This window comes from Osmerus mordax, chromosome 6, assembly GCF_038355195.1.
Source record: "Osmerus mordax isolate fOsmMor3 chromosome 6, fOsmMor3.pri, whole genome shotgun sequence".
NCBI classification, from domain to species: domain Eukaryota; kingdom Metazoa; phylum Chordata; class Actinopteri; order Osmeriformes; family Osmeridae; genus Osmerus; species Osmerus mordax.
Window position 1 is genome coordinate 10,444,065 of NC_090055.1, and position 16,308 is coordinate 10,460,372.

General features: G+C 44.1%; 1 protein-coding gene across 1 annotated transcript in view; it reads right to left on the bottom strand.

The window, feature by feature from the left end:
- Positions 1-8,618, bottom strand: part of arhgef2b (rho/rac guanine nucleotide exchange factor (GEF) 2b) — a 40,492-nt gene extending 31,874 nt beyond the window's left edge. Inside the window, exons 1-5 of the mRNA XM_067238701.1 lie at positions 8,454-8,618; positions 6,594-6,786; positions 5,872-6,061; positions 5,123-5,162; positions 4,315-4,513 (exon numbers count right to left, since the gene is read on the bottom strand). Coding sequence (XP_067094802.1) covers positions 4,315-4,513; positions 5,123-5,162; positions 5,872-6,061; positions 6,594-6,786; positions 8,454-8,485 — 654 coding nt within the window. The 5' untranslated portion in view covers positions 8,486-8,618. The remainder of the gene's footprint in view (positions 1-4,314; positions 4,514-5,122; positions 5,163-5,871; positions 6,062-6,593; positions 6,787-8,453) is intronic.
- Between the last annotated feature and the right edge of the window lie 7,690 nt (positions 8,619-16,308).

Here is a 16,308-nt window from a genome sequence, read left to right on the forward strand (position 1 = left end):
AATATTTTAAACACACCTTTCGGGACAGTGCGCTTGTCAAAAAAATATTGTTGTAGAAATATGGGAAAAAGGGCGACTATGACATGCCGCGCTATGTGTGAATAAGGCTGCTTTGTTGACCAAAATTGGTAACTCCTCACTTTCAAGCGACATCAGTTATCAGTTAAATTCAGTGATTATGTATGTTAGAGATAATGTATGTTCAGAGGATGGAAACTTCAGAAGGTGGATAGATAGAAGTCTGTAAGTATTGGCGTTAATTGAGAGAGCGACGGAGAAGATGGGGTTGTCCTTGGACGTACTTTAGAGAGGCCTTGGCTAAATTTAGAGACATAAAAGAGTGGAAACGCCCTAGGCTGAGTCCTTGTACCGCCACTACCAAAACACACTCTGTAGAGCACTATGTGTGTTTATGGCATTCTCCAAAAAGAGTTTCTAACAGAACAGTGTCCCTTCAACTTTACCTTTTCATCCCCTCAATCTTCCTTCGCTCAACACCTTTCCACTTCTCTGGCACTACTAATTCTGCTCTGTTTCTAGGCACACATGTGTTTTTTCCATTTGTTTCATTCTTTTTTGTATCCTCACTCCCCCTAATTTGGTCTGCTTTCTTTCCTTTCTACTGCAACTCCCCCCCCCCCCCCCCCCCCCCCCGCCGCACTCTGTCCCCTCCCTTTCTCAGTATTATCAGTCATCCATCCTTTTTCTGCTTCCTGTGTCCTGCTTTGATACAAATAACAGGGCTTTAGAGAGCAGACATGCAACCTAAATAACAAACACCAAAAAACAATCACTTCAACATGATTTCAGTTTCAGTGCAAAACCATTAACCTTTGTTTGACATGTGTCTTCACGCCGAGTGATTCCCCCAAACGCACATACCATTGTTCCTCTGATCGCCTCGATCTGTTGGTTTGTTTACTGGTTCTTCCTCAGCTTGTATGCAATCAGTTTTCCCCTAAAGTGCCAGTTGCTGCTACCAAACTAGCACTGTCAATAGCTGTTTTTAGCCTTCAAAACCAAGAACATTGACATTCCTTGGCTAAAAATATCCAGAAGTGGCACTTTCTCAGCAACCCTCAAGATTGTGCTTTTTTTCCCAAAGCCTGGTCTGAAACTTTGATCCTGTATGTTTGTACTTCACAGAGCTCACACAAGGTTAAGTCCTCTGTTGACATTATTCTGTCACTGTAGCTACAACTCTGGGGAAACACATGAGGTTCCTTTTGTATAGCTGTCAATTGTTTTCCGGGACCTAAACAATAAACATGCAGCTTGTGTGTGTGTTTGTATGTGTCCGTGTGTCCGTGTGTGTCCATCAATTCAGGTTAATTACTCCATATGCTCGATATGATGTGAAAGATGAAGAGGGTAACACAAAGGTAACACTCCCACACATCAATTCAGTGAAGGGACATTATAAAGGAGACAACAACCACGTCTCATTGACGTGTTCATTGACCAATAAAAGGAGGGTGTGTTTGTGAGGCCTGCAGATGAGAAAGACATGAGAAATGAGAGACTGTGAAAAAGCACAAACGTTTTCCGGGAGGGGACAGGGAGAGGCCATAGAGAGGTCTAGAGAGTCTCACAGAAAAACCCAACAAAACAAAACTGGCCCAGCTCCTGAAGATGTTGGGATGCAAACTAAGGAGAAACCAACGAACGAACAAGAGTAGAACGGAAGACAGAGGCCCGAGGCCGAGCAGAGGGTGGATGTCGATGAGAGAGGACGTGAAGGGATGGAGGGAGACAACGTTGGTGAGGCCAGGCGCATCTACCTTGTTCATATTCTCTGGGCTTCCTTGCTCATCTTTTATGACTGTAATATCCCCTGCTAATACATGGCTCGCTGTTGACAAAACTGTGTTTATTGAGGGAGCGGAAATTTAGAAAGGAGGAGAAAAAGATAGTGACTTTTTCCACCTGAGAGCAAGCTCTGTCAATAAAAGTTGTTTACTCTTATAAATGGATGGATGGAGGGATGGATGGATGATATACATAAATATTTATTCACAAGTCATACTTGCCAATAAAGATATTTGAATGAGTTTCAGAGAGAAGCGGGGCTCTCCGCCCTTTAACCCACCTGTACGATGTATGAAAACACAGCGAGAGTGGAGGAGGAGGAAGAGACTGGCTGGGAACACCATGAAAGCCAAAGGGTGGGAAGAGGAGATGGGATGGTAGAAAGCGAGGGAGAGAATGGGGGTGGGATTGAGACGGACGATGGGAGGAGTGGGAGGTGGAGTGATGGAGAGAGAGGGGGGATGGGGGAATGGGGGGCTGAACGGAGGAGAAAAGCCGGGCTTGCTGATGCAATCCTGCCACCCGGCAAAGCAACTATCCAGCTGGGAAAGAGTGAGAGTGGAGCAGAGAGGGAGGGAAAGTAGGAAGGGAAGGAAGGGATGAAAGGAAAATAGTGGGGTGAAGGCTAAACTTTGGCCAAGACTTGTTAAGTGGCCAATTAAGGTTTTTTATTTTGTGTAAAACCGGCGAGTACTTTCACAGACAAAAGCACATAAATGTGCTCATATACACACAGAGACACAAACTGTACTTGCAGATGCACAGTAAATCGTTTCTCGAAATCGAACACAAAAACACGTCAACCTGGAACACATGTTATCCAGATGGGTTTGCTCTTTCAGCTGACTATCTGCCTCTGTTACACGCACGCACACACCCACACACACACACATTAACACACTCACACACAGTTGGTTAATCTTACCCTGGCAGTAACATTGGGCACTCCCTTTTCCATCATATAAAAAATAAGTCATGTGTTTATGTTAAGTATATGTTGTAATATTGGGGAAAGAGATATTTCTCAGTGGTCTGTGCTTCAACAGCCCAGCTCCCCCGCAGTGCACACGCTCCACACCATCTGTGGAGATTTCTACAGCATGTGAGAAACTAGGAAAATTATTCTGTTGTGTCATGCTAGTATTTACACAGGCAACGTTCACGAGCAATACTGAGGTGACAGCGTACAAGTTCAAGAGAAAACTGCTCCTGCATGGGTTCTCTCTTATTGTTCTCTCTTACTAACTGTGGTAAACTTTTCTGAGTGAAGATTCAGTGGTTTCCTTTTGACCATTAAAGACACAGTCGCAAGGGTGTGTACTTCTACCACATGCGTATTGTACACACGCACACACACACACAGATACACTCAGTTAGATACACACACAGGATGGATGCTGTCACAACCCCAAAATAGGCGGTTCTGCAATTTAACTCCAACAGCCCCTTCAATGCGATGATGTCATTACATAAATATCCCGCCATCACAGGCCTTATCAGTAGAAATGGTGGCAACAAAGTGCCAACCCACCAAAGACAAGAGGCACCGCTGTGGAACCTAGCAACCCAGGCCCCTTTAGTTCCAACTGTAAATTACATCACAGTGATTCATTAGCAGCAGCTGTCTGTTTGACACTGACACAGCCTGTTTCCTATTAATAAATGAATGAATTAATGAAATATTCATTAATACCTAATCAATTACCGGAAATAGGTTTCGCTACCAGCAGTAAAACAGAGAATGAAGCAATGCCATGTTCAGACATTTACATTTTCCTTATTGACAGACGGCTAATGAAGCTCATTCAAACACAAAGAAGAAATCATTGGGCCCTTAAACGTTTTTTGTTGCGAAATATTTGTTTGTTGAAACCAAATTCAACATAGGGCTCTCATCGCATATTTTGTAACTATTCAACGCAAATGTGTCCAAAACACAGGATAGAGTCTCCCTCTGCAGTATGAACCAGGCAATTACACAGGCACAGAAGCAAATGCAATCCGTCTCAGCCTCGCAGTATTTCAGTATTATTGTACATTCAAACAGCGCAGAAACTTGCTTTCATAGTGAAGGCTGGTTTTGAAGGTATAAATCATGGTAATGATTCTCCAGAGGGTCATCCAAAATAGTTTATAGCCTAGCTCATGTTATTATTATCAGCCTTTCCCTTCCCCAATCTAAGGTTGTACTATGAAACAGACAAATGTGTGTCGAAGTTTGAATATGAATACATTTGTGAGAGTGAAGCCTTTGCCCTGTTTGTGGTGAGTGGGTGGCTCACTGCAAATAGATCTGAATAGAGAGAGATTCACTTCCTGTCTGAGAGTCAACACTGTATAGGAGAGAGGAAGTTCGTGCCTGGTCCCTGGCCAACTTCTATCTCTTTGTCATCAGGGACAGAGAAGGGCAAACGGTCACTGTCCTGACTGTCTCCACTGCACAAACACACTGCACTCTAGTCTAACGTGGAAGAGGATAATGTGCGTAGACACACACAGTCCTACCTTGCGGGGCCCGGCCATCTTGAGCAGGAAGCTGAAGGTGCGTCCCAGTGAGCTTGTCTTCTCCCCCTTGTCCTCCCCGGGGGGAACCCCCCTTGCTCCCTCCGTCCTCCTCTCCTCCCCCCGCCTCTTCCACTCCCTCTCTCCGCCTGGACACTCCGTCTTCTCTCTCGTATACAGCTCACCCAGCTCTGCATCCACACTGAGAGAGGAGAGGAGAGGAGAAGAGACGGGAGGAGAGGAGAGGAGAGGGGAGGAGAGGAGACGGGAGGAGAGGAGAGGAGAGGGGAGGAGAGGAGACGGGAGGAGAGGAGAGGGGAGGAGAGGAGACGGGAGGAGAGGAGAAGAGAGGGGAGGGGAGGAGAAGAGAGGGGAGGAGAGGGGAGGAGAGGAGAGGGGAGGGGAGGAGAGGAGAAGAGACGGGAGGAGAGGAGAGGGGAGGAGACGGGAGGAGAGGAGAGGAGAGGGGAGGGGAGGAGAAGAGAGGAGGAGAGGAGAGGAGAGGAGAGGAGAGGAGAGGAGAGGAGAGGAGAGGAGAGGAGGGAGGGAGGAGAGGAGAGGAGAAGAGAGGAGAAGATAGGAGAAGATAGGAGAAGAGAGGAGAGGAGAAGATAGGAGAAGATAGGAGAGGAGAGGAGAGGAGGAGGAGAAGACAGGAGATGAGAACTGAAAAGTTTCCTCACAGCTCAGCTGACAGTCTAGGGAAGTGTCAATTTTTGAAGGGAAGTGTTTCTTTAATAAACACTTCATGACGATATTCGACAGGTTTGTAAACTGTCACACTATGGTGAAACCGTAAATTCAAACTTACCTTTGTGTGGAGCCTCCAAATTTAGACGTCAGAGATGATTCTACACGGGGGGAGAGAGTGGAACCAACGTGAGTCATCTCAGCGCTGTCAGGGGCAGAGATAATCACTGCACGCACCGACTCATTCATCCCTTTACGGAAACAGGTCTAGTTTAACAGCTCTGTACATCCTACCATGTAAGGCGTCAAATGCACACCATGTCTAGACTGGTGGCCTGACGCGTTGTATCATCTGATGATATCCTGACGAGCCAGACGGCAAATAAAAAAAAGAACTAGTCCCAAGCGACGGTTACGAGAGCTTCACAAATGAGGAAAGAGAAGACGGATGGATAGAAAGTTACCAAAAAAGTTGAGGTCGCGGAAAATGGTCATGTGGTCCCTGTGAATGCCGTAGAATGAAGGGTGTTATCAGAGAGTGTAATAGCATGAGAGGGGCCAATAAATGGAGGGATAGAGGGAGAGGAGGAGAGAGCTTGAGAACACTGCTCCTTCTGTGGGAGGGTGAGCGACAACAGCAGTCCTAAGAGAACAAACACAGGAAGGAGGCTTCCGCATAGCAACGTGCACACACACATACACACATGCATACACGTAGAAAGAGAGAAATGGAGAAATACACACCCAGACACATGCACACACTAAATTATGAACTGCATGCACACACACCGTCACAAAAAATAAATAAATATGAAGAATTTTTCAAAATCACACACACACAGAATGAAGTGACATCTCCTACTGTCCTACCCTGGTAGTGATGGTTGTTGCTGGAGTAGGAACTGGCATTGGAACTTGAGCGATGGCGTTGCTGCTGCTGGTCGTGTTGGTGGTGCTGAGGGTGTGTGTGAGGGTGTAGGCTGGTGTTGGAGAGCTGGAGCTGGCTGAGACTGGCACACAGAGAGGGGGCAGAGGCAGTAAAGCCCTGCAGATGAGACTCCTGAGACACCAAGAGACAAGGGCGTTAGTGTGTGAGCCGGAGTGTGTGTGTGTGTGTTTTGGAGACTTGAGAGTATGGGAGAGGAGTGTATCAGTGAATGAGGGTTTTGTGTGTGTGTGCATGTGTGTTTGTTCAGTGAGAGGAACAAGAGAATCAGTGAGGGTGTATCAGCTTTAGTTCATTTGCAAAAAAATGGTGCCAGAGTGTGTAATTGTGTTTCTGACTGTACACTGTATCTCTGGGGGCCTCTGTGTGCATGGGACTGCTAAAAGCCTTTTTCTATCAATTTATACAAGAACGTTTACACAACAGTCCATTACAGAGTAATGGACAAGGGACTAAAACAAGTCATGCATAGAACTGCTATCCAACTTTTTATTTTAACTGATTTATTTTAAATCCTCAATGAACCCATAAAAAGGTTCCAGTACCAACCAAAGATAAACTGACCACACATGAATAATCAGAGTTATAGGCAGCTTAATGTAACTGACTTCCTTCTGAATCAATACACGTCTAGACCCGGCCTTACCTCCAATGAGGAGAAGAGCTGGGACTCTGAGCTCGCCTCCTCCTCGGTGAGTGACAGCAGGTTGTCCAGTCGTTGGCCGAAGGCGGTGATGGGGGTTCTGCGAAGATCCCGCCCCCCCCTGGAGACTGGACCCCCAAGGGCCCCGAAGAGAACCTTCTCCATCTCCTCTGGATCCAAGTCCTCCAGACTCATACTGGGGGGGGTCAGAGAGAGAGAGAGAGAGAGAGAGAGAGAGAGAGAGAGAGAGAGAACATACACAGAGAGAGAGACAAAGAGAGAGAGAGACATAAAGAGAGTGAGACAGAGAGAGACAGACATACACAGAGAGAGAGAAAGAGATACATACAGAGAGATAGAGTGAGACAGAGAGAGAGACAGAGAGAGTGAGACAGACTTAAAGAGAGAGCGAGAGAGAGAGAGAGAGAGAGAGAGAGAGAGAGAGAGAGAGAGAGAGAGAGAGAGAGAGAGAGAGAGAGAGAGAGAGAGAGAGAAAGAGAGAGAGAGAGAGGGAGAGTGAGAGTGAGACAGAGAAAAGAAAGGAACAACAAAGTGGGCGTAAGAAAGAGGGAAAGGGGAAAAGAGTAAAAAAAGAGATAAGAGACGAGAAAGGACGCAGGAAGAGGGAAAGAAGGAGGACAGCCAGAGCTACTTGGAAATACGTTTGAAAGAGAGAGGGGGGGGGGCATTGCTTTAATCTGTCACAGCTGAGCAGAGCTGAGTAGAGAGATAACCGAGCAGCAGTCAGTCACTGTCACTGAAGACAACAGAGACACAGAGGAACACGGCCAGGCGTGTTTGTGTGTGTATGTGTGTGTGAGACTATGTTTGTTCATACAGTAAGTTACACTTCTTACACGGTAGCAGTCCAAATAAGCTCCAGTTCTGTAGTGATTCAGTCATGAACCCTGTTTACTTACGCTACGCAGCAGCAATTTCACTTCCCACTCCTGATAAGCCAGGGTGTTCTGTTCACTTTGAACTCTCATTTCTCTTTTTGTTCACTCTCTTCCTATCCAGTTGGTCAGCACGTTGGGAGAGGTAGAGGGAAAGAGAAAGAGAGAGAGAGACTCACAACAGGAAGAGACTGTACGTCTTGCCATGATTTATAAAATAGATGCCAGAGGCTTGACAGAGGACGGGAAGATTAGTGAACGAGAGGAGGAGCAGGGGGCCAGCTAAAACAGCAGAGATAACATGCCCTGTGCAGTTAAGGGAGGAATGTTTAGAGATGGTAACAACAGTGGCTGGCTAGTGAGGAGTGCATTACTGGCCCTAATCACTGATCCTGGCTCAGTTTGTCCTCTTTATTGGCTTTGCTGTGTCCACTGAAGTGTGGTAATAGCATAGGCTTCAGATCAGCTGGAGGAGGGCGTAGTGTCTCCAACCCTCTCCCACACACTCCCAAATTCCCACAGCCCTCTAGAGACATGGGTTGAGGGAGCTGGGATCTGTCTTCTTTCTACACCCTTGCTTCTATTTCCTATTTTTCTCTCTTCTCCTCTCTTTCTTTCGCTCTCTGTTAACTGTATTCACACAGTATATGATCCCGATCCTGCAGGAGTCATGGAGACTTTTAAAGTCGCCTTAGCTCTCCGAATTTGATCGGATCTCCATCTTACTCCTGCTTTCGGAGGTTTTAGTTGTCCAAATGGTACAGTGTTCCGTCCTTCACCTCTTCTTCTACTTCTAATCTCCTCTCTGCTTTTCCCTGCTCTACTATTTTCTTCCTTTCTCTTCTCTCTCCGCCTGTCTACTGTCGATTCGTCCGTGTCAGTCTCTGTGTGTCTTGTTTGTCTTCAAGAGTTACCAAATAAGACACCAATAAAGCAGACCGTCCCGCAGGACGGCCTCCGCCTGTACCTGCGCTGTCGATTCTGCCTCCACCCAGCCATCGCTGGCTGGAAGCTGTGCCTGCGCAAGGGCTCCAAGGTGTGTGTGGCCAGGGATGAGAAGGACACGGAGGTGGGCCGCCGTGGGTAATGGCCCTCGCTAGGGGAACTGGGGGGCGGGGCCGGGCAGCGGAAGCATTGGCCGGCCATGAGGGCCGAGGGTTCTGGGATACGGGGGGAGTGTGGCGGCGTGGCAATCATCTACAGAGAGAGGCAGGAGAGAGAGAGAGAGAGAGAGAGAGACAGAGAGAGACAGAATGACAGAAAGACAGGGAACAAAAGGCAGACTTTTGTTTCATTTTTTATAGAGGTACAAGTAACCATTTAACCAACCGAAACATTGTAAGGTCGACATAAACAGACAAGGGGAACGCACATGCTTTAGAAGGAAGGTGTGGACATCCTGTTTCAATATGACCAACTTTATTCATGCACATCACATTGTTCCATTACATGGTCTCTTATGCTGAATACCCACTACAGTGTATTAGAGACACAGTTGACATAGCATCTTACAATACATTCAAAGTACAGAATGTCTGTCACGTGAAAGATTGATATGTCTTTGATATGAATGTCCTGTGTACCATTTACATTACATTTAGTCATTTAGCAGACGCTCTTATCCAGAGCGACTTACAGTAAGTACAGGGACATTCCCCCGAGGCAAGTAGGGTGAAGTGCCTTGCCCAAGGACACAGCGTCAGTTGGCATGACCGGGAATCGAACTGGCAACCTTCGGATTACTAGCCCGACTCCCTCACCGCTCAGCCAACTGACTCCCACTACTATCCTATGTGTACCACATAGGATAGTTGGCTCCAATGACCGTCAAATTGGACAACTTTGATCACATCATGGAAAAACTAAAGGAGAGATGCAACCATACCATGTGAGAGTCAGGTGGGGAGTCAGGTGGCTGAGCGGTGAGGGAATCGGGCTAGTAATCCGAAGGTTGCCAGTTCGATTCCCGGTCATGCCAACTGACGTTGTGTCCTTGGGCAAGGCACTTCACCCTACTTGCCTTGGGGGAATGTCCCTGTACTTACTGTAAGTCGCTCTGGATAAGAGCGTCTGCTAAATGACTAAATGTAATGTAAATGTAAATGTGAATGAGCGCAGTTCCCATTGACTGGAGAAGTCACAGCACCCTCTAGTGGTGGAAGGCAGTCAGGACAACTTCAGAAGCACTGAAGTTCCTTGAGATGAGAAGTGCAAAACAAAAGCGACAGTTTGAGAGGCAAAGCGATCGCAATGTGTTTATTTTTATACATCCCCTCTCTCAGAGAAGAACGAGGTGAGCAAACTGTGGTTGACATTTAAGGCAAAAATCGAGCGAGCATGTGTGTGTGAATACACATGAGCGTGAATCAATCCTTAAAAAATAATGAAAGTGTGCCTATCTGTGTGTGATTATGTACTTTTAATTAATGGAATCACAGTTCCAGAAAGGTTGTACAGTGAGCACATTCCTTCAGCCTAGCGGGTAGTGTGTCTGGGATTTTAGAGCGAGACTCTGACATCACTGCCACAGAGTCCTACCAGGTACAGCTTGACCACACCCCCTCATAGAGCCCCACACCAACACATACGCACCAACGATAGCACCACATGCAGGGTTGTGTGCATTATAGTGAATGCAGGTGTGTATGTATGTGTGCGTGTGTGTGCGTGTGCTGCTACGCTGGCTAAAGTGAGGGTACGTTGATGAATTCAATTGGACTGAAACTGAGGACTGAAACTGAGCTAATAGAATAGACAGTACATGTGCCATAAACGGAAGCCTCAAGCCTCGTGAACATTTCACTGCGTTCCATCTGCCATATGTTGTATCCCATCTCTCTGTCAGGAATGCACAATTTAAGATTGAAGGTAATGCCAAAGGTTCTTAACCTACATATCTTAACCCCCCACCCCCCCCTCTCCTGTCATGCCTCTCTCTTCTTCCATCTTTTGTCTCTTTTTTTCACATTCCTTCCATCTGACCTTAGACATTTTAGTTCAGGAATGTAAACAGGACAAGATCATACAACATGCAAAACACGTTTCTTTCCGAGGAATCATGTGTTTTCTTTCACAACCTTCCTTGATTTCTCTTTCCGCAAGCAAACTGGAATGGGGCCAACAATGCAGCAAAAAGTGATAAACTGCTACAGGAATACATCACTTTGCACATTTTAATTAAGTAATCAATGACTTAGTGAACTCAATAATATTTTGGCCATAAAAAAACATAGCACTTATTTACTTAACATGTTTATCAACAGAACTTATATGTAAACATATTCCCATATAGCTCAGTAGAATATATATTACTTTTAACAGGTGCTGTAGCTCAAGATAAAAGTCAAGCTCTGTAAAACAGACGTTTTGTGACCTCTTTCCCGAAGTGTACTCAAGATGGTACACTTTAAGAGCTTTCCTTGCTGTAATCATTACCTACAGAAGGGAACATTATAGTACTGACCAGAACTGGATTTACAAAGACTATTACTCTTGACTATAGATAATGAGGAAACCTTTACTTGTTACCTATCCTACTGTTTGAACACCAGATGTATTATTATTTTAACCTTTTAGGCTACTGGCTATGATGTAGAGACGTATTTGCATTCATGAAATGACAGAAGAACTAAAACCTTTATGAAAGATTAGTGTGGTTATTAGTCGTTCTGTTCTGATGACAGCCGCCGTTTCAAACTTGGAAGGCAAGGTATGAGACAAGGATGAGATGCGCGGCAGGCAGTAGGTGGGAAAAAAATCGTAACCATAATGTGTTTTATAAAAAAACTAATATGAAACAGACACAAGCTTAAAAATGACATCACGACGGTTAAACCTTGTGCTCGAAAATGTAGCATTATTACTAGCCTGTGACTCACCTGGGTGGCCGCTGCACCTGATACTGTAACCGACACGCGAGGACGTATTTTCTTTCCCACAGGCAATTAAGGTAGGCTACAACTTTATAGAGAACAATATATAAGATACTAATTATTGTTAAAAGAACTTATATAGCAGTATTATGTCACTTTATCCCTTCCAGTCATTTGTAATGTCCTTCTTTTAGAAGTTGAAGTCAGTCCCCCAAAGTCCGAAACTTCAGGTGAGATCGTTGCTTGATCTTGACAAGGAAACCTGTTTACTTGTCTCGATGTTTTCTTTTCGCCACTCCCACGCGCAGTGTCTCGGTCCCCTCGGATAATTTGAGGTTGTCGTAAATGTATATCCTTCTTCCTGTACGACTTTTGCAGTACACTCTCTGCTTATCTATTAAGACACGCATGTGTTTGTCGGAGTGAGTGTTGTATGCTTGCGCGCTTTACCTCTTGAATCTAAATATGTCGTTTCCTTCGCGTTATCATGACTCACCAGTCATACAAAAATCGTATTTAGGTTCTATCGCGAGCGTGTGTCTAGTCCTCCGGCAACGATTCTTTTCGGTTCTCTTGAGTTGGTAAGAGAGAGGGAAGAAGATAAGGCATGGGCAGATTCAGGAATGTTCAGTGTGTGAGGGCTCTTTATTCATTTGACTCCTTCTCCTCCGAACAGAATGCTGCTGACTCGCTGGATCCAGGACTTCTTCGCCAACTATGCATGCACCATTTGCTTGTTTAGGTTTTTAACTGCTCCAAATCCTTTTAAATTAACAACAAAAAAAGCCAAGCTAGACATCTGTGCAAAAATAGTAAAGATAATACTCTGGCATATTTAATTTGACTCATATACCCTTTAAATGTTAAACTCAACCATAGAGTAACTGCAGACTCAATATTGTTTTCAACTTGCTATTCAGAGATACTTCAAAATGCAGTGGGGTAGTTAGACCTTTTTGCGTGCCCCAGTATAAATCTACTGTGCCCCAGTAAAATCAAAAGTTTGAGTTTTAACAATTTACTTTATTAGTCACTGCATTAATTTTGATTGATAATCCCGGAAAAAAATCAAAAAAGTAAAAGTTTAACCGATGCACGCAGAATTCCATGTCAGTGTGCAGTTCTGAGCTTGCCAAATATCCACTGCAGGACACACAGAAGTCCAGGGGCCTCATGTATAAACGTTGCACACGCAGGTTTTCACGCACACGGTGTGATGTATAAAAATGTAGCTACTTGAGGTGAGAATGTGCGGGCCGTCACGCAAACTTTTGAGCAGACGTGAGAATGTGCGGGCCATCCGCAAAGTCTTGTCTGGCTCTGTAACATGGCGAATTCAAACTGAAAAGTGCCGAAACTGTAGCCTGGCTCTGCCCTCATACGTACTGCCGCTCAATTTTCATTTTGCTTTTGTACTAGTTCTGGGATTTCGGTGTATTAGTCGGTTTTCAGAAACATTTTTTTTGTAGAACGCTAGCGATTGGTTATGGCAGATCAGAGTGGCTCTGGGCAGATCCAATAGTTTGAAACTTCAACAGAGTACCCGCCTTCAAGGAAGTTAACGCTTGTCAATGGAGCGATCCCAGACCCTCTGTACAAATGAAATGTACAACGGTCTGGTTAGGACCAGGCTACCGGAACTCACCAAACATTACAAAATAAAGTTTCCACTACAGTTACTGTCATATGTCTATGACGTTGCCTATTAAAAAAACATAATTACCTCCACAAATAAAAGTTTGATAATTGATGTGGTGGATGATTCACGCGGATGATTCATGCGGATGAAACAAGTGTACAGGGTCCTATTCGACCGGAACACAGACCACATCAAGGAGTTACAGCAAGAGTTTGTGCTTGTAAGTCCCATACATTCAGCACTGACACATTCATGTATTGTACCTGTAATCCAATATTGTTCCTTTTCTACAGTGTCTCACTGTAGCCCACTGTGTTGACCCATCTGTGTCCATACTATAACTTGCATTATCATGCTGTCTGTTCCAGCGGATCCAGGAGCATGACACAGCTAATGAGCTATATGAATACATATTCATTGATGAGGTTGGATTCAACCTGGTAAAGAGGAGGCGCCGGGGCAGAAATTTCATTGGCCAGCGCGCCATTGTTGTGATGGCCAGCGTGATGGGAACATCACTTTGTGTGCTGCAATGGGTTGAGCAGGCCCGTTGACAGTACTATACTGTTTAGAAATACAACTTTTTTTGCCGCATATGTGTGCTGTTTTATGTTTGACTATGACATAATTAGGCCTACACTGAGACATTTTACAAAAGTTGAAATGGCTCATTCTCCAGAGTCATTGTCATTCATATGGTGTGTTCCATTTCTAGAATTGTGTTTTCAATTTTGCACTACTGTGTGCTGTGAATGCTTGGTAGTGTGCAGCAAATGCTTATTGTGTGTACTGTTATGAATGGTATGTGTGTGTCATTTGAAGATATGGCTGTGTGTACCAAATGAGAACACGAGTTGCATTTTGTGAACAGGTAAGAGATTTGATGGCAAAGAGTCATCTTGCAAAGGGAGTGTCAGGTTTAGCATTTTGTGTGTGAGGTTTTCAGTTTTGTGTGTGCAGTTTTGAGAAAGCCGTTATTGTTTTGAGAAATGTGTGTTAACAATTGTGAAAAACTGTAATATTGCACGCAGTACGGATTATTTACCGTGCTGCGTGCAAATTTAGGGGTGCTCAAGGGGTGCTCAAGGGGTCCTAAATTTCATCTCAGCACCCCTAAAAATAATAATAAGAAAAAAATAAAAATGATTATTGTTTATTATCATTTGATGCTGGTAGTTCATGAAGAAAGGGACATCCTTAGTTTTTTCATTCATTCAATATTTTGCATAATACATAAATGTATTAATTGTTATCCAGTGAAATTATGGATTTATTACAGGCATGCAAACTCCTTTAGTTTCCACCTAGTTAGTCTCCACCTTTAGGTGAGACTCACCTTTTTGAAACCAAAATGGGTAACCTACGTGATTCGTGCAGATCCGTGGCGGGTCGTGGCCGTGGCCAACACAGCATTTTACCCGTGCTTCCCAACTTTACAACTGGCTCTGGAACCAATCGTCACTCCTAATGCCTAAACCTCACAGCCAATCAGGGGCAGAGTGGGGAGAGGTTTACAGACCCATCTTACATCATCTAGTGGAAACAATTTTTATACAATATTAAAAATGATGTCTATTGGATGTGTGTTAGCTTTACAGTAACTGATGCTTTTGACTTTTGCTTTTTAAAGTAGTTCAACACAGGTAATCCGTTTGTTTAATTGTTTTTTATGATGTATGCTATACAAAAAATGTCTTTATGGTTAAAGAACATGACATTGTTTACAAGAGCACAGATTCTACATAGATCTACCCTCTTAATTTTTCTCTCAAAGTGCACCAGATTCATGCGTTTAACTTTAAAATTTAATACATTTTCTTCCGGGGGAGCATGCCCCCAGACCACCATAGAGGGTTGGGGGTTTGTCGTATCCTTCTCACCTTTTTTTACCCCTGACCTGTTTGCATGCCTGTTATTAGCAAGGGGGTTTAGCACTTTTGCAAGGCACTGTATTAATGTCACATTCTCATTGGGGGCAGAGCACCACTAAAGGTCTGATCCTAGAATTGCCCCTGCCTTATACACTCTGTCACTTTAACATATTCATATTCAGTATTATTTGTATTCTATATTATTCAATTTGTTATTTTATATATATTGTATCTTTATTTTATATTATATTTTAATGTTATATTACATTGTATAGCTCTGCCAGTTGTTTATTTTATTTTGTTGTACATTCTCTACATTTTCTTTGTTCATTATGTTTAAATGTTCACTGTTTGCACCTTCCCACCAAAGTTAATTCCTTGTTAGTGACCACTTACTTGGCGATTAAACTCAATTCTGATTCTGAGGAGGCATGACGCACAGATCCACCTCCCAAGGATGAAACGCAGTAACAGGTGGGCAAAATCACTCACGTGTGATGCTCAATTGATCCCGTGGATTATGTGTAAATAAGTGAACAAGGACACATTTTCGCTTCCACCTCGGTTGTTAGAACCTCTATCTCACAGTCTGTGAATTTTTTTTTTGTGTTTTGTGTTTAGCCATTGTAATTCAGACAAAGAAATGACCTCAGGGGCGCATTTATAGGCCATCTGAAAATTCATATATGGGAGGAGGCAAGGCGGGGTCAGTGGCTCGTTCATGTGCGGTCAGTCTCACGTTGATTGTGATTTATAAAGGGAAAAGGTGCGCAGGACCTGGCGTACGACCGGTTTTATACATGTGAATATTTCTGTGCGTAGGTACTTTTCAAGTTTTGGCCGTACTCCATTCTGGTATGTAAGCTGCGCAATCTTTTATACATGAGGCCCCAGGTGTCGGACTCGGCACATAAGTCAGACTTGAGGTAGGCTAAGAAAACATTACAAAACTAAAGATAGTTTCTAAATTATATCTTATTTTGACTAAAACATCAAAACAATATTACATGAAGCTCAAAAAAACAGGATTTGTGCTCAAATGAATGCGAAAGAAATGTGCACGCTCACATTAACTATTGATATCCCTGCCAAAGCTGATATCAAACGTGCGTCCCTTAACTGCTGTATAGTGGGTTAAGCAAGGGGAGATTCTATAGCCTAGTAGCCTACCGGTAGTGCATTGTGCGCAGCAAGCTTGGAAGAAAAAAAAAGGGATATGAATAGGGGCCTGTGCCCCAGTAGAGTTTTGTCTAACAACGCCTCTGCTTCAAAAATACATTTTCCAGTGAACTGTCAAAGTATTATTATGCAAAGTCTGTCAAACAGGTATAATAGTTAGTACTCTATTCATTTTCAGCAAATCCCCAGAGTAAACACAGGCCCATTTCCTCATATCTCAAACATGTGCAATAGAAACTGATGACACATGAAAGTAGGTTG